Raw genomic sequence first — 22,094 nt, 5'->3', positions numbered from 1 at the left:
ATCAGTGATGTTAATGTAAAAGAAAAAAATCTTAGAATTAGTGAAATATCCTCAAATTCCTATATACATCGGTTTTTTGCAACGCAGATACGATTTATACCCTTATGCAATCAAAACCTTTGAAATACAAAAAATAAAATCTCTTACCTTCTGTACTACACTCAGGAAAAGTATCAATGAGGGGATCTGAGTAAGCTTCAGGAGGACCAATTAATTCAGAACCATCATTAATTACTCCACCCTAAAAAGATCAGAACAATTATGCTTCACTGTCATTAACAGTAAAAAAAAAAAAAAAAAAAAAAAAAAAAATCAATAAACAAGTTATCTCTGAGTATATATGTAGATTTACAGAAACTACTATATTAACCTATTAAACCAGATTACAATTGCTTTCAAAAAAATCAATAGGTATGTCAATATATTGGTTCATTAACTGTAACAAATATACCATACCAAGATATTATTAGTTAGGTTATTAAGTATGGTTATTAAGGTTATTTAATAATAACAGAGAAAACTGGGGAGCAGAGGTAAGGAAGACGGGAAAACTATACTTTCTGGACAATTTTTCTGCAACACTAAACTGCTCTAAAAATAGTCTACTATTTAAAATTTATAAGATCTTACAAAATAAAATAAAAATATAAAATGTTTTAGCTCATAATCCTAAAGATATTTATCTAGTTTAATAAATAATATTATACAAAATAAATAAAGAACAAATCTTTAATGAAACAAAATAATCATAAAAACTGTTCTATAGGAACTAGAGGGATACAGCAGGAAAATAACACCACAATTCTATTTTAAATCTCTAGTTCAAAAATAATAACCTTTTGGTTATTCCTTAGAATGCAGTAAAAAAATTTCACATTACAAAGCATCTCATACTTTTTTGTTAATGAAAAGTCCATCTAGGTGGAAGTGAGTATATCAGCAAATGCTTTCCCTAAAAGGCAATAATAAAACTGGAGAAATTTGCCAAAACAACCACCGAGGGCTCTGGAAATAGACCAAAGTATAAAACAAATGAAATAGTGTTACTCATGAAAAACCACAGAACCACAGGTAAGAACTATGCATGCCTGTGATGTACTCGCCTGGGGGTGCTACCATTCCCCATCTCAGCAGGGTTGCCACAGCAAATGTATGAAGGCAAGCCTTGAAAATGAGCAGATTCACTTCCAGAAGAGGCTGACATGACTTGGATTGAAGCGCAGGAAAAAACACACCCTACACAAACGTTATCAGTCATAGCAGCAATCTCAGGGCCAAATGAATGGCAAGGACCAATGGGTTCAGCAAGCCTGAAGTTGTAGTCAGCAAAAGACCAGTCATATAGCAGGGAGATCCAGAATATAACACAGCTACATGGGCATCTTAATAAGCTGGCTACCCATACAGTAAGAGAGAGACCAGAGAGGGACCAAGCTATCCACAAATATCTGGAAAACCATGAGATGGTGGTATGCAGGCATAGAGGAAATACAAGAGACCTCAAAGTAACAGCCAGGGCAAACTTAAAAACTGCTTAGACTTTAAAACACAAAGAATCATTAGCATTAAGTGGGAAGTATATACTGGCACAAGTGTTTAAACAGCAACAATGACCAGGGTATGGTACTGGCATAAGAACAGGCACATATATTAAGAGAACACACCAATAGTCCAGAAATAAGCCATCACCTTTAGAATTTATTTTCAGCAACAGTGCCAAAGCAATTCAATGGGAAAAGGGTAGTCTTTTCAATGGTGCTGAGACTATTAGATATTCACATGCGGAAGATGATTTTAGACTGTTACTTCACACCACATACAAAAATTAACTAAGCACAGATCACAGACCTAAATGTAAGATTAAAACTTCTAGAAAAAAATAGGAGAAAAATCTTTATGATCTTGGGTTAATCAAAAAGTTCTTGGATATAACAATAGCATGACCCAAAAAAGAAAAAAGTAATAAATTATATTTTATCAAAACTAAAAGCTTTTGTACGTCAGATGACACCATTAAGAAAAGGAAAACACAAGTTAAAGACTGAGAGAAAATACTTACAAATCATGCATCTGATAAAGGACTTTTATCCAGAATATATTCACAACTCTTATAATTCAATAAGACAAACAACCCAATCAAAAAATAGATCTTAATAGATATTTCACCAAAGAAGATACATGAATTAGCACAGGAAAATAAGCTCAACATCAATAGGAAATTGAAATTAATATGCTACACACTTGCTAGTGTGGCTATAATTTTAAAAATCAGACAATACCAAGTGTTGGTGAGGTTGTGGAAGAACTGGTATGTTCATACGCAGCTGGCTAATATAAGGATATGGTTATTTTGGAAAACAGTTTGGCCTTTCTTAAAAACATAAACTTAGAACAGGATCCAGCAATTCCATTCCTCAGGATATACCCAAGAGAAATGGAAACACATATCCACATAAAGATTTCTACACAAATATTCACAGCAACATTTATGATAAAAGTCAAAAATTAGAAACAATCCAAATGCCCAGCAATTTGTCAATGGGTAAATAAAAAGTGTTGTCATCTATATAATATACTATTCAGCAATATAAAGGAATGAAATATTGATACATAACTTGGATGAAGCTCAAAAACATTATGCTAGGAGGTGAAAAACAAAAGGCCACATATTGTATAATTCCATCTATCTGAAATGTCAAGAAAAGGCAAATCTATAGACAGAAACAGGTGACCACCCAGAGCTCGGGATGGGAAAGAAGATCACTAGTAAGTGGGCGGAGAATGTGTTTGAGGTAATAGAAATCATCTGAAATTGGATGGTGGTGAAAGATGCACAACTCTTTAAATTTACTGAAAGTCAGTGAATTATGCTTACTGGTAAGTTTGAAGGTATGTCAATAAAACTGTAAAAAATTTAAAAATGAATAACCAGTAAAGAGTATGGAGTGGGAAAGTATAGATGAAACAAGTCTGGCAATATACTGCTAATTTTTGAAGCTGAGTGACGGGTAACAGAGGTTCATCATACTATTCCTGTCTTACGTATGTGCTTTTTTTTAAAGGTTCAATCTAAGCAAGTGGCTATATGGTCATTTGCATGTGGTATCATCAGTGTTTCTACAGAGAAAAAAAAACTATGATATTGTAGCACAACCTGTGGACTGGCTACCCCAAAACCTTCCCTCCCCACCTTCATCCATGATCAGAACTAGAAAGCTAAGAGTCATCTTCCCAGAGTCCTCCAAAGTAAAGATAGTCATGTGACCTGGTTCTGGCCAATGAAATATAAGAAGGATTATCTCTAGACAGTGTTTCTGGAAAAGCTTTTAAAAACTGGCATGCTTCTTTCTGTCCTTTGCTTTTCACACCCAAACCCAGACACCTAGATCCTTGATAACATTATTGAGCTCTGTACCAGCCCTGGACTACACTCCTCATTCAGACTTCTTGTTGTATAAGACAAATCTCTTTTTTGTTTAAGTTAACATGGTGAGCTTTGTTTTCTCTTTTTTCTTTTTTTGTTTTGCTTGAAGCTAAATAACCTTCAAAGACCATATTTTCTTATCTCTATTTAAGACTGAATATCACTGTTGTGACATTCCCAAATCAGTATCCTGCTCCTGCCCAGCACACTACTTAAGACAGTTCCAAGGTATTTTCCAAGATTAGCTCGACTCCTCTTCAACTGTCCAATCTTTCACAAACCCTAAAAATGATTGTCTCGCTTCACAAAGTCTAAAAACAAGTGACTTCCAGCATCAGTTACAGTCAGGAATTCCCAGATCTAAAAGAACTGGAATGAACAGGTAACTTTTATTTAAATTATTTAAAGTACAATCTGACTTCCATAATCCCTAGACTAAATTTTTTAGCCCTGTGTCACATGTTAATGTACATACTACTTTTCACTATTTCTATAAAGTAATATCCTTCTTCCTTAGTAATAATGCCTTTTTCTATAAGTATAGACTTCCTGCCACATAGAAACAACTATAACAAAGAACAGCAAAGAGCTAAATACTTTGTCAATTTGATTTGGCCTTTATCCTAAAGATCTGCATTGGGTTATAAGCAGAAGCCAAATATATGATTTCAATCTAGTCTGCACAACAATGAAAAATTAAGCAACAAGGTCAATCATCAGGAATCTTGCTATTATTATGAGCTTTTCTATTACTATTTTTATTTCTGTTACTATAAGTCATTAAGTCTGCAATGTCTTTCAAAAAATCAACTTTCTTCAGTAAACTACAACAGGTCATAAAAAATAAATTCCTGGCCGGACGCGGTGGCTCACGCCTGTAATCCTAGCACTCTGGGAGGCCGAGGCGGGTGGATCGCTAGAGGTCAGGAGTTCAAGACCAACCTGAGCAAGAGCGAGACCCTGTCTCTACTAAGAATAGAAAGAAATTATCTGGCCAACTAAAACTATATATAAAAAAAAAAAATTAGCCGGGCATGGTAGCGCATGCCTGTAGTCCCAGCTAATTGGGAGGCTGAGGCAGTAGGATTGCTTGAGCCCAGGAGTTTGAGGTTGCTGTGAGCTAGGCTGACGCCATGGCACTCACTCTAGCCCGGGCAACAAAAACAAGACTCTGTCTCAAAAAAAAAAAAAAAAAAAAAATTCCTTATGTAGACTCACTAGGATCAGAAAAATTAAATATCCCACTACTCACATATATTGCTAGTTATATATTCTAAGAAATTTAATTTACACAAATGGGTAGATTCTAGTTAAAGAGGGAAAAAAATTATGGCAAAATTATTAGCTTTTTTCTAGAAGGCCAATTAAATACAACAAGAAAAATGTGGTAAAGACAATGACACCAATAGACAACTTACACAGGTTCCGTGCAAAACAAGCTAAAAAATGATTATTAAAAATGGTAAAGAAATTACAATGAAAGCATTACATTTCAAGAAACTAAAAACACTAATATCCAATGATCTTAGGTAATATAACCTCCACTGGCCTACTCTCTAAAACCGTGTAGTGACCATTTTTGTTATATCTTTAAATGAATCAATATAATTATAACAAGTTTAATATGGACTTGTACTGGTTTATATTCCAAAGAGAAATCTGTCACTGAAAGACACCTCAAAGAATGAAGATAACTGCTGGAGTTTCATGATACCTAATTTTTTTAAATGTATTGAAATTATGATAGAGTGAATTAGATCTCTAAGCTCTTTATATCAATTTTTTAACTCTGTGAATCAAAAATACTCTGGAGGCTAAGGCAGAAGGATCACTTCAGCCCACCAGTTCCAGGCTGTAGCGTGCAATGACCGCACCTGCGAACACCCACTGCACTCTAGCCTGAGCAATACAGTGAGCCCCGTCTTTTAAAAAAATATATTTATATACACTAAAAATAGAAGATATTCCACAGAAATTGTTATTTAGCTATTAATTTCTATGTTTTTAGTAAATGATGAAATTCAAAAGTGAACAGCATTTTCTATTTCACTTTACTACAAATTAGAAAATAAAAGTATTTAATAACATATACATAATTCCAGAAAGACTACCAAACCTTGAAAAAATCTTCAAGCTGTTTACTGTTGTAAAGAGCAGGAATATTGGCAGAGAACTGTAGCAGGTCTTCAGCACACTGTCTTCTCTCTTCAATGACAGCTTCATCAAATCGCCCTAGAATTAAATAAGAATCAACACTTGAGGAAAGAATGATCAAACACTGGTTTATGATAGTTTATATCCAAAGATTAGAAAACAGCAGTAGGCTCACCACTGCCTATTTGCTGTACTTTAATGCAAACTTCTGAAGTCAAATCTAGTCTCTGCAATTAGAATCAGCAGTGTGCTCACTAGAAAAGAAAATAATGTTTCTGATAAAATAAGAGGCAGAGGTGTCAACTGATAAATAAATGGTGCATTCATAATCGAAGGCCTGTCAATGTAAGAAACTTACCATTTAAGAAGCTGGTAATTTGAAACTAAAGTTGAAAAGAGAATTTTAAAGAACTCAAATGGTTTTCTATAGTAATTTAATACTGTAATTACTCACATAATTTTCCCTTTTCTACTCTTTTTGATTTATAAAGGCGCGGAAGAGAGGAAATTATGAGAACATCTGTATTATCAGTGGGGTCAAAAACCTCAGCTTGAAGCAAAAAGCTTTTATGCTAAACTCCATGTGTGATGCTGTCAGCGTACATGACAGCAAGCTTGTAAGAAAAAAGAAAACACACAGAGCACCAGATAGAGTTCTGCTTTACAAGGTGATCCAAAGGTGGTTTTCATAGAATTTTTTAAATGATATATACAATTTGAATGCTGATAAGACATTTTCAAATATGATCATTTTGTACTACTCTTAGATTAGACTACCAGTTGGCATTTGTCACATGTCACGTATCATACAGATTGCAATACAGATTCAAAAAAATACAAAATCAAAAGAGTAGCATCATCACATACTTAAACTTTTTAAGTGTTTGCAGAGTGTTAGCAGAAAACTGAGGCACAAAAGAGCCCTAGTTATAAAACCCAAAGCAAGAATTTGAAACTGAACCACTAAAATACCCTCCATTCAATGTGTCTTGTGGTTATAGCAAAGGGTGTATTTCATGATAAACAAAAGGTTTGGCATTAGACCCGGGTTCAAACACTAGCTCTACCATTCACTAGCTGTAAAGCCTTAGGCAGATTATTTCCTCATTTATAAAATGGAGAAAATGAATAATGTACTTGAGACTCCCACAGTTCCATGCAAGGGACAGAATAAGCACTTAATAAGCACTTACCATGGTGTCCTTGAATCTTCAAGTGCTATCGTGGTGACTAGCATACAAAGCATGCTAGCAAATTTTTGTTGACTGTATGAATGAATAATGAAAACTTAGAAAAACTTTCCAAAAAGAACTGTCTTACAATGGAACACTCTAACAGGAAATCTTAACAGTGGGTTCACACATAGACAGACCCCTAGGATGGGTTCCGGAAACAACAATCCTACAGAATTCTGTGCATATGTATACACACACATTTTCCTAGGGAAAGGGTTTATGACTTTTATCAGCATCATCAAGGAGCCCAGGACTAAGTAAAGTTAGCTGGCAACTGTCAGTCAATTAGAGCAGCACTCCCCAACCTTTCTGGCACTAGGGACTGGTTTCATGACAATATTTCCACAGAAAAGGGGAGATGGTGTCAGGATGATTCAAGCACATTACATTTACTGTGCACTTTATTTCTATTACTATTACATTGTAATATATAATGAAATAATTATACAACTCTCTGTAATGCAGAATCAGTGGGAGCCCTGAGCTTGTTATCCTGCAACTAAATGGGCCCATCTGGGGGTGATGAGATACAGTGACACCCAAAGTGTGCTGCTTATGTCCAGCCTAGTCCGTTATCTCATTTTGGTTGCTGTCACTGCAGAAAACCCTGCTTCACAAAGATATGGTGTTGGAAATGGAAACAGGCCTTTCGGTGCTTTTGTGAGAATCTCAGGATATTATGCCTTGACTTTAATCTAGAACGTATGGAGATTTGAAGTTGTCTCATACATACTTTTAAGGCCACTGTCATTTGCGATCTCAAACAGTTGATCCTCTTCTAGCACAAAGTCGATTCACCTGGCTTATTCACAAATGGGTCATGAATCCATTCCTTCCCAGTTTCTGGGTCTTTTGTGGTTGGGAAGTAATGCTCAAACTCTTTTGAAAGCTGAGATAGGTGATCTTGCACCAGCTGGGAGAAAGAAGGCCCTGGCTCAGTCTCTGTCACAATCTCTGCTAATGTTCAACACATGTCAAAAATACCAATGTTCATTCATTTCCCCCATAATTCCAGTTTGGCTTTGAATGCAGCCACTTTACCTGCTGACTTGAACAACAGCTGTCGCTCTCCACTGAAGTAACAGATTGAGTTCGTTGAGCAGGTTGAACATGTCACACAAGCAAGTTTTGGGACCCATTCTGTGTCACTGAAATGTGCTGACAGTGGTGAGTGACTGTTTTTCTAAAAGAAATCTCTGGAGCAGCTCTCATAACTCAAAAACTCTGGCCAGTGATCTACCTTTAGAAAACCATCTCACTTCTGTCTATAAGAGAAGATGCATGTGCTCTGAGTCCTTCTCCTCACAGAGCCATGCAAACAAACGTGAGTTAAGAGCACGTACTTTAATGTGGTTGATAATTTTAATCACATCCTGCAAAACATTGTTTAGTTCAGGTGACATTTTTCAGCTAGCCAGCATTTCTCTATGGATGACACAGTGCACAGACTCACATTCAGAAGCAACATCCTTGACCCAAGTAGTCAAACCAGAAAGCTGCTCAGTCATGGCAGCCACTGTGTCCATGCATATAATGACACAAAATGACCAATTCAGTTTTCCTGACATGCAATCATTCAGAGACTTGAATAGTTCTGCAGCTGTGGTATTGGTTGGCAACAAAAGTGCAGATAACATATCCTCATGCACATCCTCCTGAAAAATATATCACACAAAAACAAGCACTGTTGCCTTGCTGTCAACATTGGTAGACTCGTCAACCTGGATTGTGTACTATAGTGACTTACTAATCCTTTCTACCAATTGTGCATCGATATCCTCTGCTAGTTCATCAATTCATCTAGTTATGGTACTAGCAGAAAGAGGAACACGTGCCACCTTTTGCAGTCTCTCCTAAAGTTCATGGCGTATGTCCTTAGCAGCAGGCAGGAACAACTCTTCACCAATAGTAAAGGGTTTCTTAGCTTTAGCAATGCAGTTAGCCACTAAGAATGATGCTCTCAGTGCAGAGAGCATTTGATGACATGGTGGCCTTCAATAATTGCCTTCTGTTCTTCGTATTCACATTTTTTTTTCTTTTAAAAAACTCCAAAGGCTTGTCTTTTAATGCAGGGTGCTTAGTCTCCATGTGGCAAAGCAGTTTTGAAGGTTTCGTGGCTTCACTGGGTAGCCATATATTATACAAAGCAGGCTTGGAGAACGTGAATCACCTATTTCAATGAACCCATAATTTAAGTAAGACTCTCAGTATTTTCTTTTAAATGCAGCTTTCATTTTGTTGGCAGTCTTAGAGTCTTCTGCTGCCTCATCATTGGGTCCTTTCCCCTCTTCAAAGAAGCTCTCTGGCAACGTTTGCTTTTTACTTATTTTTGCTACAGTTAGCTTCTGGGTTTACCAAAACTGTGACTAAGCCAAGTGCCCAGTATAAGAAAGAGGCACAGACAGAAGTGGTAAATAAAATCATAGACAGGCCAAGCATGGACTAAAATAAGTGTCGGATTCTGACTTACAGCCTGCCACCAGATGCAGCTGTACAATTGATGTACGTCAATTCACTTGTCACTATAAAGCCTGCCACCTGATGCAGCTTAATTGTTACTTGTCACTCACTGATAGGGTTTTGATATGAGTCTGCAAGCAACTGATTTCCTATGGTCTCTGTGCAGTCAAACCTCTCTACTAAAGATAATCTGTATTTGCAGCTGCTCCCCAGAGCTCGCATCACCACCTCAGCTCCGCCTCGGATCATCAGGCATTACATTCTCATAAGCAGCGCTCAACCTAGATACCTCACAGGCAGGATTTACAATAAGGTTCGCGCTCCTATGAGACTCTAATGCTACTGCTGATCTGACAGGAAGAGGAGCTCAGGCAGTGATGCGAGTGATGGGGAGTGGCTATAAATACAGATGAAGCTTCACTCAGTTGCCCACCACTCACCTCCTGTGTGGCTCAGTTCCTAATAGGCCATGGACAGGTACTGGTCCCTGGCCCAGGGGTTGGAGACGATAGAATTAGAGGACTCCTAACATCCAGTATACACTGCTTTATTTACTCGGGAATATGTTACCAGTTGCTATCCAAATATTTATTCTTGTTTTCTGCCCTGATTTTTAACTGGGTACATGACAGCCCAGAAAAAAAGAGTACAACTGCCAGCTTGCCTTACAGTTAGATGTGGACATGGACTAAGTTCTAACAAACAAAATATAAATAAAAGTTATATTGTAGCTTCCAAGAAATCTCTTTAAAACACAGCTGAGAGGCCGGGCGCGGTGGCTCATGCCTGTAATCCTAGCACTCTGGGAGGCCGAGGCAGGGGGATTGTTTGAGCTCAGGAGTTCAAGACCAGCCTGAGCAAGAGGAAGACCCCCGTCTCTACTAAAAATAAAAAGAAATTATATGGACAGCTAAAAAACATACATAGAAAAAATTAGCCTGGCATAGTGGCACATGCCTGTAGTCCCAGCTACTCGGGAGGCTGAGGCAGTAGGATCGCTCGAGCCCAGGAGTTTGAGGTTGCTGTGAGCTAGGCTGACACCACAGCACTCACTCTAGCCCAGGAAACAGAGTGAGACTCTGTCTCAAAAAAAAAAAAAAAAAAAGAACAGACAAATAAATGTCACAGGAGAGAAAATCCTTAATTAATGGCAACTCAAATGAAAAGTTAATACATAACAAAGACAGTAACTCAACTTCACTGGGGAAAAGATAAGATTACCTAATAAGAGATCTTAGAAGTCTATCTACCTAAAAAAAAAAAAAAGTAAAATAAAGCATCATCTGACACCCCATTCAAATATAAATTCCTCATCAATTATTTTAAATTTTTTTTAAAACTATAATAATCTTCTTGTAAGAAAATGTAGGATTTGGGTAAACATTTCTAATCAAGATCAGAAACCCAAAATTGGGGGGAAAGAATGGTAAAGAGAGAACTAAACATACAATTGAACACATAAAAACTGAATATATGAAAATTTGTTTCACAAAAGATATCATGAATTCTAAAATATGTATATGTTATGTTTATATACAAATATATGTGCACATATACATGTATACATGCAGGTTTGTAAATGAATAGAGGAACATATAAATGTGTTCGCTATCCCAACCTTTTTGGCACCAGTAACTGCAGCACAATTCTAGAAGAATATTTATTCACATAGCAAAGTATTCCCAATAAACTGCTGTTTAAAAAGGCAACTTACAAAACAATACATGTAATATAACATTTTTTAAATTATAGTTAATGAGTATATATACACAAACCACACTGAAAAAAAAAAACGACTGGTAGGACCACCTTAGTATCAATCATGTAACCGTGTTTATCCCCTGAGTGTTTTTTGGTTATTGTTGTTGTCACTGTCATTATTTTTTGCTTGTTTTTCCATATTTCCCACCTTTTCTAGATCAAATATATAAAATCCTATCAAAAGCAAAAATAAAAAGTAAAAAAAATTCCATCAAACGTATTTTTTCACTTGACTGGTCTCAGAAACATTAGAAATCTAACGGTTGTAACTCAATCAATAATATACCCAGAGTACCATTCCAAAACATCCATATTAGGACAAGGTGCCTCAAACCACAACAATGCATATTCTGAGAAAGGTGTCATAAAAAGACACAAAATAGAGACTTATTTAAAAAAAAAAAAAAAAGAATTTCAGAACTAGAATTAAACATTGTCTTTTCCTGTGTTTCTACAGGTTTTTTTGTTTGGTTGTAATGGAAGCTGTTGTTGTTTCATGGAAAGGAAGAGTAAAATGTATTCTGAATAAACGAAATTATACCAAGAACATGAAAAAACAATTTTGAGTGCTTGCTGACTGACATGAATTATCTTAATAAGAAAAAGACCTTCTGACTTAATAGTGAAATAATGTCAGGGTTCAGCATATACACATAATTAGCTAATCATCACTTTTTTTAAATTCCAATTTTAAAATAATCACTTACCAAACACTATTCCTTTAGCAAAGGGAGGAAATAATTCTGAATGTCGGAATAAGTTTTTGTGAATTTGCCATAGTTCTTTGTGCAGTTTCTTAAAATCACTGTATCTCTTCCATACAATTATCTAAAGAGAGAAAAATATTAAATGTGTATCTCACAGCAAAACCATTTAGGTTCAGATATCTGAACAACAAATAATATTTTTATTAAAGTGTTCAAAATTGTCATGCAAAGGCAAACGATGTCCTAACCAATATGGTTAACTGTCTAAAATTAACAAATAACATTTGCTTTAAAAACATAAAGCAGCAATTCTTCCTCAAACTGCTCTGTTTTGGCTTTTAAATTTCATTTTAAGTAAGTATGGTTTTATTTACACCAGAAAAATAGTCAACCTGGCACAAAAAAGATCTATATTATATAAAATGTCACTTAATCTCTTCTAAAACCAATTACTATTGGCCTAGAAATTAGCTAGATGTCAAAACATATATTCTGTCTCCAAAAGAAAATATGTTTATAAACATAAAATAATTAATTTGGGCAATTTTTAAACAAAAGGACACACTCAGTATTTGCCTAAAAAATAAACTGAGTTACACTGAAAAAATGGCTGGGTAGCAAGAAATTAACATGAACTTTTATATTTCATAAATCTTTTTTCATAAATCTCAATTTAAACTAGTAATAAGATTTCTCGGGACAAGGTGAATCCTGATCAGAGTATCATTAAACCTAGTATACTTCAAAAACCAAAATAACAATCATCTAGATTAGACAACATGTAAAGTGAGTTTACCTTCATTAGTCTAAATTATTGTTTAATCTTACTCAGATTAAGTTAGGAAAAACCACTTTGTATAGAAAAAAGATGTGACATGTGGCCTTGATATCACTGTTTCAGCCCCTCAGTCTCCACAAGATAGAATAAAACTGAGTTTTCAATTCTATTACTTGGCACACTGGGATCTTTACTTGTGAAAATCCTAATCACCTCAACTCTAACAAACTCTGAAGTTTTTTTCATGTACAACAGACTATGATGCTAAAAAATATTAGCTCATTACCTGGCAGGTAACCAAGTATGATTTAAGAGACTTGCAAAATGAAATTCTTTGCCAAACTCTGTCACACTACGAAAAAAATTCTACTTTGATTAGTAAGCTTTTTGTTTTTCATATAATTATAATCCTAAGAAACTAAGCAGACTATAACATCAATTAATTTTTAAAAACTGCTTCTTCCTGATGCTTCCCTTTTATTCATTTACTCCAAAACAAAAATAGTCACCAAAACAAATATTTTCATGCCCCTGTTTGGTGCTGGGTATCGTACGGTCACAAAGGATGAAGAAATGAGAAACAGTCCCTGCCTTCAAAAAGTTCACAGTCTAGGAAGAATAAGCCAACACAAATACATCGTAAGACAGCTTGATAAATGTTGAGAGGGACAATCCAAGAGTGTTATGAAAGGAGCGCCCTAAATCGCCTCAGATATCTGAGAAGGCCTGACAGAAAGTATCATCTTGGGTAAGAGTCCTGAAGGGAGGTAGTCATTAGAATGATCAAACAAAAAGTAAACAGGGGTTGCTGGGGGTGAAGTTTCTAAAAGGAGAGAGAGATGCCAAATGCAAAAGTATTTTTCTTTTTTCTTTTTTTTTTTAACTTATTATGGGTACATAATGGTTGTATATCTTTATAGGGTACACATGATAGTTTGATACAGGCATACCACGTGAATTAAATCAGGGTAACTGCGGTATCCATCACCTCACGCATTTAGCATTTCTTTGTATTAGTAACATTCCAATTCCACTCCTTGAGGTATTTTAAAGTATACCCTAACTCACTGTTGACTACAGTCCTTTGTTGTGCTATCAAACATTGTTCATTCTATCTAATTATCTATTTTTTTTACACATATTAACCATCCCCACTTTATGCCCTCTATCCCCCACTACCCTTCCCAGCCTCTGGTAACCATCATTCCACTCTCTGCCTCCATAAGATCAATTGTTTTTAATATTTAGCTCCCACATATGAATGAGAACACACAAGATTTGTCTTTCTGTACTTGGCCTATTTCACTTAACAGGATGTTCTCCAGTTCCATCCATGTTGCTGCAGGACTTCATTCTTTTTTGTGGCTGAATAATACTCCATTGTGTATTGGCATGACAATTTCTTTATCCATTCATCTATTGATGGACACTTAGGTTAACTCCAAATCTTGGCTAATGTGAATAGCGCTGCAATAAACATGGGAGTGCAGATATCTTTTCAATATACTGAACGTGCTTCCTTTGTATATATATCCAGCAATGGAATTGCTGAGTCTTATGGTAGTTCCACTGTTAGTTTTTTGAGGAACCTCCATACTGTCCTCCATAGTGGTGGCACTAATTTACACTTCCACCAGCAATGTAGGAGGATTCCCCTTTTTCCACATTCTCGCCAGCATTTATTATTGCCTGTCTTTATGTTAAAAGTCATTTTAACTGAGGTGAGATGATATCTCATTATAGTTTTGATTTGCATTTCTCTGATGATTAATGATGTTGAGCATTTTTCATATACCCATTGCCATTTGTATGTCTTCTTTTAAAAAAATGTCTATTCAGATCCTTTTCCCATTTTTTAATTGATTTAATTTTTTCCTATTGAGTTGTTGGAGCTCCATATATATCCTAGTTATTAATACCTTTTCAGATGGGCAGTTTGTAAATATTTTCTCCCATATTGTGAGATGTCACTTCAGCAAAAGTTATTTTCTATAATAAATATTCAATACTTTCCCACTGGAAAAATTAGAATTTTGGCTTTTGCAACTGGCTAAATTGTGGGCTATTCCCTGCAGTGAGGACTGAGGAAGCAGCAGCGGTTTTGAGGTAAGACAGAAGTTCAATTTTTGGCATATTCTGGTGCTTATGAGCCATCTAATTAGAAGTGTTCAATAACATAGAGAGGTTTGAAGTTTAATAGCAAGAACTAAGCAAGATTTATTAATTTGAGAGTCATCGGCAGATAGGTGGTAATCACTCAGAAAAGGTTTTTCAGCATTTCTAAGGAGATGAGGAACCTAACAACAGAATGGGAAACCTTAACACCTGAAGGACCAGGGAGAAGTAAGGAAGAGAAAACTAAGTACAGAGTGTTTGAGAAGTTTATGCAGCGAGATGGGTCACTGAGATGGAAGAAGAGATTTTATTTTAAAATAGACGTGAATGAGACACAACCTAATAGCATAGAAACAATAGTTCCAATAAAAGAACAAGAGGAACTCACTGATGCAGTCAGGCCAAAACCTGAAATGTAAACGGTCTCAGGATAGTGAGGTTACAGGTGATTTTAATTTTTATATTTTTTGCTTCTCTGTAGTTTCTAATTTTGATACATGAACATAATTCTGTCATGAGAAAAAAATGTCATTTTTATATTTTAAGAATATATCAAATTATGGTGGTCCTACATTGCCAAAGGATTAAGAGGGAAATGCGTGGTGAGCTTAAAGTAATATCTTTTATAAGATAAATGCCATTATGAACTGGACATTACATAAGGTTAAAACCATGAGAGCTATTCAAAAGATCATAGCTCAAGGAAATAAATTTGCAGATAAAATTTTTAAACTCATTTAGGTCATTTTTGTTTTATTTATTAGAGATAAGATGTCGCTCTGTTGCCCAGGCTGGAGTGCAGTGGACCAATCATAGCTCACTGTAGCCTCAAATTCCTGGGCTCAAGTGATCCTCCTGCCTCAGCCTCCCAAGTGACCCACCATGCCCAGCCTCATTTTTAAATAATTCAAGAGTAACGTAAGAGGCAAAATTTAACAATTATGATTAAAATATCATGGTATATAAAGCAGTACTCTGCTTAGAATCCCAAGGTAAGAATCTGTTTCTTCCCCATTCCCTAACTTATTCACTCATATATTCCCTATTCTCAACATTAGAGCTACAGAATCAAAATACCTAAGAGTACCACAAAATGTACATCCACTGCTTCCTTTTATTCTTACTCCTTTTAAGCTTTGAAGTTTCCAGAAATCTTCAAAATGCAAAAGTGAACAAAAGTACACTTCAACTATAACAGCAAATACTCATGTTTGTATTTGGGCTACACAAAGTCCTCAAAGACACAAGCAAAAATTACTTTCTATAGTAAGTGTTCAATACTTCATATTGGAAAAAATAGTTAACACCTATTTCTTTATTAAGCCAAACCTGCATAAATTTTTTATTCATTAAAGTCACTCCAAAGAAAATTTCTCAATAAAATATTAATCCAGTGACAATCACATAGAGACTACAAATGTAATAAAAGCTTAATTTTCATTAAAAAATATACCATTAAATATTTTTTACATATAAAAAATGTTTCCTTTGTAGATAATTACACTTAATACCAAAAAGTTTTAGATACCTATATTTTACAAAATCACACAACTGAATTAACTTTGTCCTTTTTTACTCTCTATATGGAGAGAGTAAAATATAATTGCTGGATTATCTTTTCTTACAACCAACATCACTATCATACTATTTCAGTTCTTCTACTTCACAAATTTCACCAGTGAAATATCCTATCTATAGAGGAACAGCTTTAGGTCACTTTTTTTTAAAGGCGGGAGGGGCGGCAATACCATGTCTTTCTTCACTCTTCTGCAGGGTGCTCATGTTCTACAGAATCTACTAAATGAGAGGCCACAGATTAACTGTTGCTGTCCCCTGCAGATTCATCCATGCTCTTCTTAATAAAAATTCAGAGGAAATTTTTTAAATATTAAAAAAAAAAAGCTACTCTAGATAATTTTAAATAACTTACTCCAGGTGAGTATTCTTTTTAGCATTTTTAGGAAGAAAACACTGACATCTGGTGGCATGTGCCAATATATATATTTTTTCATATTTCATATGTTTTTTTCATATATATGAAAAATCAAACAAAATTTTCCCAGTTTTATTAGGACAGCATATTATTAGCCCTATATTTGGTTCAACTAACAGCACATCTAGTCCTCAATAGCCCTTGTGAAGCCTGACTATACTCTAAACCAGTTAACTACAAGAATAAGTTAATAGGGAGAGAAAGTGAAAAGAAAGGAAAGGAAAACTAAGTGGCAAATTCCTCTCCTAAACAAGAATTCCAATGTTGAAATGAAGTAAGTGGCAAACTAAAAAAAGTACTGCTATAATTTCAAGGTTATTCTATTATTTTAAGATGCCAACTAGATAGATGATTTTTTTAATTATACCATTTCTAACAAAGGACCATGCAATTGTCTAACTAAAAGACACTTACAAGAGTTTTCTGATGAATGGTTCACCAACAGTTGTTATTATAAAAGAGTTTTCCCCAAAAAAGGATTAAGGAAATGGCAGAAAGTATGTTCATGGATAGGTTGGTTCAGGATTCTCCCTGGAAAATGGGAACATCAAGCTACAAACTACAGCACAGCAATCAGACAACACATTCAAAGGAAACGCAACCCATTTTCAACTTTTAACAGATTTGTAACTTTCAAAAGCAAAATAGCCTGGTATTGACTATTAATTCAACACAATTAGTAGAATTCTAAAGAATAGCTCATACTAATCAATTGACACTTAAGTAGAGAAAGTACAGTAATTTAATTGATCAATAATGCAAATTACTTTTGGCAGCATATATAATCTTTCCTTCCAAAATAACAATATTACAATATTCTTCCTGACTACTGGGGTCGGGGGGTGGTGGGAGAGAGGTCTTAAAAACCCATCGAGTATAAAATCATTTTAAAGTATGTCTTTTACTGAACTTTTTATTAATACTCATAAGATAAAAACAAATACCAGATCAGACACAGCAAGAAATGATAATGTATAAAATTTAAGTATTATCTAAACCTGAGGTCACACACTCAAATCAATCAGTACCAAACAATCAGCTTAAATGTATGAATCAAGCCAGGTATGATCAGCAGTGGGACCTGTGGCTAAATAGAAAGTACATACCCCACACCCAATGACATTCATATTCAACTGGGGTGGGGGAATACTTTCAGAATCAGGACTGTGAATTTACAGCATCTGTTTTAAATACTTTAGTGAGGAAAAAAATCCCCAATATATGTCCTCCTGATCTTACTGAAAATGAGCGGGGTACAAAATGAAACTGAATCAAGAAATATTAAAAGAAGTAAGCTCCTCAGTAAGGATTCCTAAAGATACACAACAAGCACAGAGAAAATAAAAACAGATAATTCCGCAATTTTAAACAAAAACGTTAACAGGCTGGTATTTTTCAAAGAAGGAAAGAAAAAAAAAGGAAAAAAATGCCAAGAAGAGTCTGCAAAAGAACTACTGAACTAAAAAGTTAAAAAGAACATCTATACCTAAATCAGTTTTCCAAGATGTCAACATGTCAATTCACATAAAAGTGAAAGTAGGTAAAGACCCATAATTTATTATTATAATCTTTAATACTATTTACAAATACTTTTTATTACACAGGCATCGTGATTTTTAAGTAGGTAAATAGAGGCCCTTAACTAATATTTAAGTCTTATGAGTACTAGTTACTAGAACAATTATCACTTACTAAACAATACTATAATTCCTCAAATTCTTGTTTATATAACTTAACACCCACTATAATACCTATTTTAGTAGATCTGAAAAAGGCACTCCAGCTGCTGTTCTGTGAGCTGAAAGCAATTTCCACGTAAACATACAAATACAAAGACATGCAAATAAATAATTCAGGCAGTTTCCTCAATAAAGCATTTAACTAAATGCTTATCAGATATACAAAATAAAATTTTCATATAAACATGTTACCTCCTGGACATCCTCTGGATTTCTTCGTGAAACAACCTAAAACAAAACATACACAGAAATCTCTAATCATTATCAAAATTTAAGATTTCACATTTGTTTAATTACTTCCAACAATATTGGAAAATCATGTCTGGAAAGCAAAGGGATACATTTTCCTGATTCTCCTTTTTCCTCTTTTGTGCTTTTGCCTCTCTTCCTTTTACCCCTCAACCCTCTGTGAACACTCCAAGAATCAGTCTTAGACTCTATTTTTTAGCCTGCATTTTATCATTAAGAGAGAATCTATACCTGTGCTGTCTAATACTGTTCAAGGCACTCTACAAGGCATGGAGGAAAAAAATTGATTTTGTACATTTACATTTGCAAAGCATTTTATATTAATGATTCATTTTATTCCCACAACAAACTGCGAGTTAGGCAGGAATGGTTATTATGACTTCCCCCTTTACAGACAAGAAAACAAGGTGATCCAAAGACTTTATCTAAAGTCACACTACTTATTCACCTTCAGATTTAGAATTAGAACCTGGATTTTCTGACTCTTGGTCTAGTGCTCTTTCCACTGCATTATACTGCTTCCCTCTATTTCTGTGTTGTATTTTCAGCAATAATTAAGTTTACTTATTTCCATAAAACCCAGTCATCATTAGGTTTTTATTTGTTTCATGTATTCACTCAACAAATACTAGTGCCTACTCTGCTGCCAAGTACTGGAGTACAATGGAGAATACATTGGGTCTGATTCCTATGCCACTATGTTATAAACATACAATCACTTCCCAAATATATTACCAAGTTCAACCACATGGCACCACACTATAAGGGATTCAGTATTCCTATATGTATAATCTCATTTAAATATTTTAAGATTGTACCTTCTGAAATAGAAACTAAAAATACAAAATAAGGATAATGTGAGTTTAGTCCAAACATCCATTAACAACTTTTTATGTGTAATTCTCTTGAGAGTGACTGAAAAGTTGATGACAAATAAGAATATCAATCAGAAATCTGAGGGAAGATGATCATACTGAAAATTAATAAAATTGAGCCCTCAGATCCAGATTTTTTTTATAACTTTTAAAAGTATGTTACAATTATCTCAACAAATAACAGCTCTAAAACAAAAATACTGTAAATTCACTCTGATACAGATTGCTAGCGCTTAGGGATTTTTTTCTAGGTCAATATCAATAGTTTATCATAAAATTCAACCAATAAATTCCACAAAAGTTGGAATCTAAAGCAATGATTCCTTTGATTTAAAGTTCATAACTTCCACTAGAAGCATTACCACTGCCTCAGTAAATATCTTTAACATTTATTTATTTTATTATTCCATAGAGACAAGGTATATCTATGTTGCCGAGGCTGGACTCAAACTTCTGAGTTCAAGCGATCACCCCACCTCAGCCTCTCCAGTAGCTGGAACTGTAGTCATACACCATGGTACCCAGCTTAAGGATATGTGTACCCTGAAAAGCCTCCAGCTATCGAGAATTTTATCGCCATGTCATATTGAAAATTATTACCCTAAAGCAGTGCTTCACAAACCATGTGGTATTAATAGTATTCTTTAAAATCAGTGCTCTCAAAGGAAGGGCTTAATGATCAGCTCAGTTTACCTTTGTTAAAGAAAGAAATGTTATTTATGGCAGAATTCCTAAGCCTTTAATACGTTAATATATCTAGTAAATCTCTGAAAGGAAGATATATAGTATTTCCCAAAGTCATCTATCTAGTCTGAAGCTAGCAGAGTTTTTTTTTTGAGACAGAGTCCTGCTCTGCTGCCCAGGCTAGAATAGAGTGGTGTCACCCTAGCTCACAGCAACCTCAAACTCCTGAACTCCTGGGCTCATGCAGTCCTCCTGCCTCAGCCTCCCCAAATAGCTGGGACTACAAGTGCACACCACCATGCCCAGCTAATTTTTTTTTTTTCTATTCTTAGTAGAGATGGGGTCTCACTGTTGCTCAGGCTGGTCTCGAACTCCTGACCTCAAACAATCCTTCCACCTGGACCTCCCAGGGTACTAGGATTACAGGCAGGAGCCACTGCGACTAGCCTGGTGAATTTTACTGTATGTAAATTATGCCTCAATGTAAACAAAATAAAGTCATAAGGCACCACTATCTTTTAAGAATAAAAGCATACCTTTCTGCATTTCATACTCAAGGAAAGAATACTGGCAAGAATTACCATTCGTTTTATGTTGCTGAGAAATCTACATTACAATATGAGAATTTTGTAAACTAAGCATGGCGAAACAACCAAAAACACTGCTGATGGTTCTTTTATACCTATGTCTCCTTCAACTAAAGAATCAAAGGACATTTACAAAAAATTTCCAATTCTGAATATAGGTACTTATTCTAGATAAAAACGAAGCAGCAGCAGGGCATGATGTGCACCTGCAGTCTCAACTACTCAGGAGGCTGAGGTGGCAGGATCCCTTGAGCCCAGAAGTATAAATCCAGCCTGGGCAACACAGGGAGACCCCATTTCTAAAAAAGCAATCTTAAGAAGCAACACAGAATTTGACTAAGGAATCTGTTAGCACACTTGTAACTGTGTAACTGGCCACAAAATTATCTAAGCTTGCCAGCCAGGTTCCAGAGAACTGCAAAAAAAAAAAAAAAAAAAAGCACAAAGGAGATTTAAGAAGATGAAAAAGCTCTTTTGCTATCCAAAATTTAACGTTAGTACTTTCAATAATTCTAATTTTACTCCTACGGAAATAACCCTCCAAGAATCAAAAATATAGAAATTGTTTCTTGAAGCTAGAGTTAAATCAGTAGTAGGAAACATACAGAAGACATTCCTAACTTTTATCTCATTATGTTCTCTCAGGGGAGTACTACTTACCTGGTTAATTCTCCTGAGAAAAGATATTTTTCTCCATAACTCTCAAAAAATAACTACTTTACTTGTTTTATAAGGATAGTTATTTTAAAAGTAAATCTCCATGTTGACCCTCAAACCTTAAATGTTTAAGACAAAAATCTGTAACATAAGCAATAAATGAAGACAGAAACATTATTCATAGGGAGAAAAAAGGCAGTGTAAGCAATATTCAAGTTCAAATAACCACAGCAATATGTAGCACACATACTACCTTTGACGTCCTCTCCTCTTCTGGATTCTTCCCCTCTTTCACCAACTATCTCAATTAGTACGTATTCCCTGATCCCTTCAGCTAGAAGTGATGTCTTCTGAATTCCTACAGCTCTTTTCTGTAGTTATGGTCTTAGGGCACTTAACATTTTCTGTCTTACACTACACTTCTTTAAGGACAGTAAACTCTCTTCTACTATGAGAATCCTTGAAAAGAAGGTCCATCCTTTATTCAGCCTTTTATCCCTCATAGTATTTAGTGTCTGGAACTAAACATTTATTGGGTGTGCTGCCTACAATCGAGAAGAAAGCATTCAACGATGTTTTTTAGGCACTGCGGGCCACCTACTGCCTTATCAGTTGGCGTAAGAGCAAACAAATACCAATGATGGAGACCTGCTCTATACCTACTAAGAGACATACA

At 35.1% G+C, this 22,094-nt stretch overlaps 1 protein-coding gene across 5 annotated transcripts in view; it reads right to left on the bottom strand.

The window, feature by feature from the left end:
* RPS6KC1 (ribosomal protein S6 kinase C1) overlaps positions 1-22,094 on the bottom strand; it is a 118,184-nt gene that overhangs the window by 94,341 nt on the left and 1,749 nt on the right. For 4 of the 5 annotated variants that reach the window (XM_045536487.1, XM_045536489.1, XM_045536488.1 and 1 more), the window contains exons 2-5: positions 18,559-18,594; positions 11,742-11,862; positions 5,541-5,656; positions 148-241 (exon numbers count right to left, since the gene is read on the bottom strand). In XM_045536487.1, coding sequence (XP_045392443.1) covers positions 148-241; positions 5,541-5,656; positions 11,742-11,862; positions 18,559-18,594 — 367 coding nt within the window. Of the gene's footprint in view, positions 1-147; positions 242-5,540; positions 5,657-11,741; positions 11,863-18,558; positions 18,595-22,094 lie in introns of those variants that run through there. The other variant, XM_045536492.1, reaches the window with a different exon arrangement.

The sequence above is a fragment of the Lemur catta genome, chromosome 23, assembly GCF_020740605.2.
Source record: "Lemur catta isolate mLemCat1 chromosome 23, mLemCat1.pri, whole genome shotgun sequence".
NCBI lineage: Eukaryota > Metazoa > Chordata > Mammalia > Primates > Lemuridae > Lemur > Lemur catta.
The sequence above is the reverse complement of the archived record's forward strand: the minus strand, read 5'-3'. Positions and strand labels throughout refer to the sequence as shown.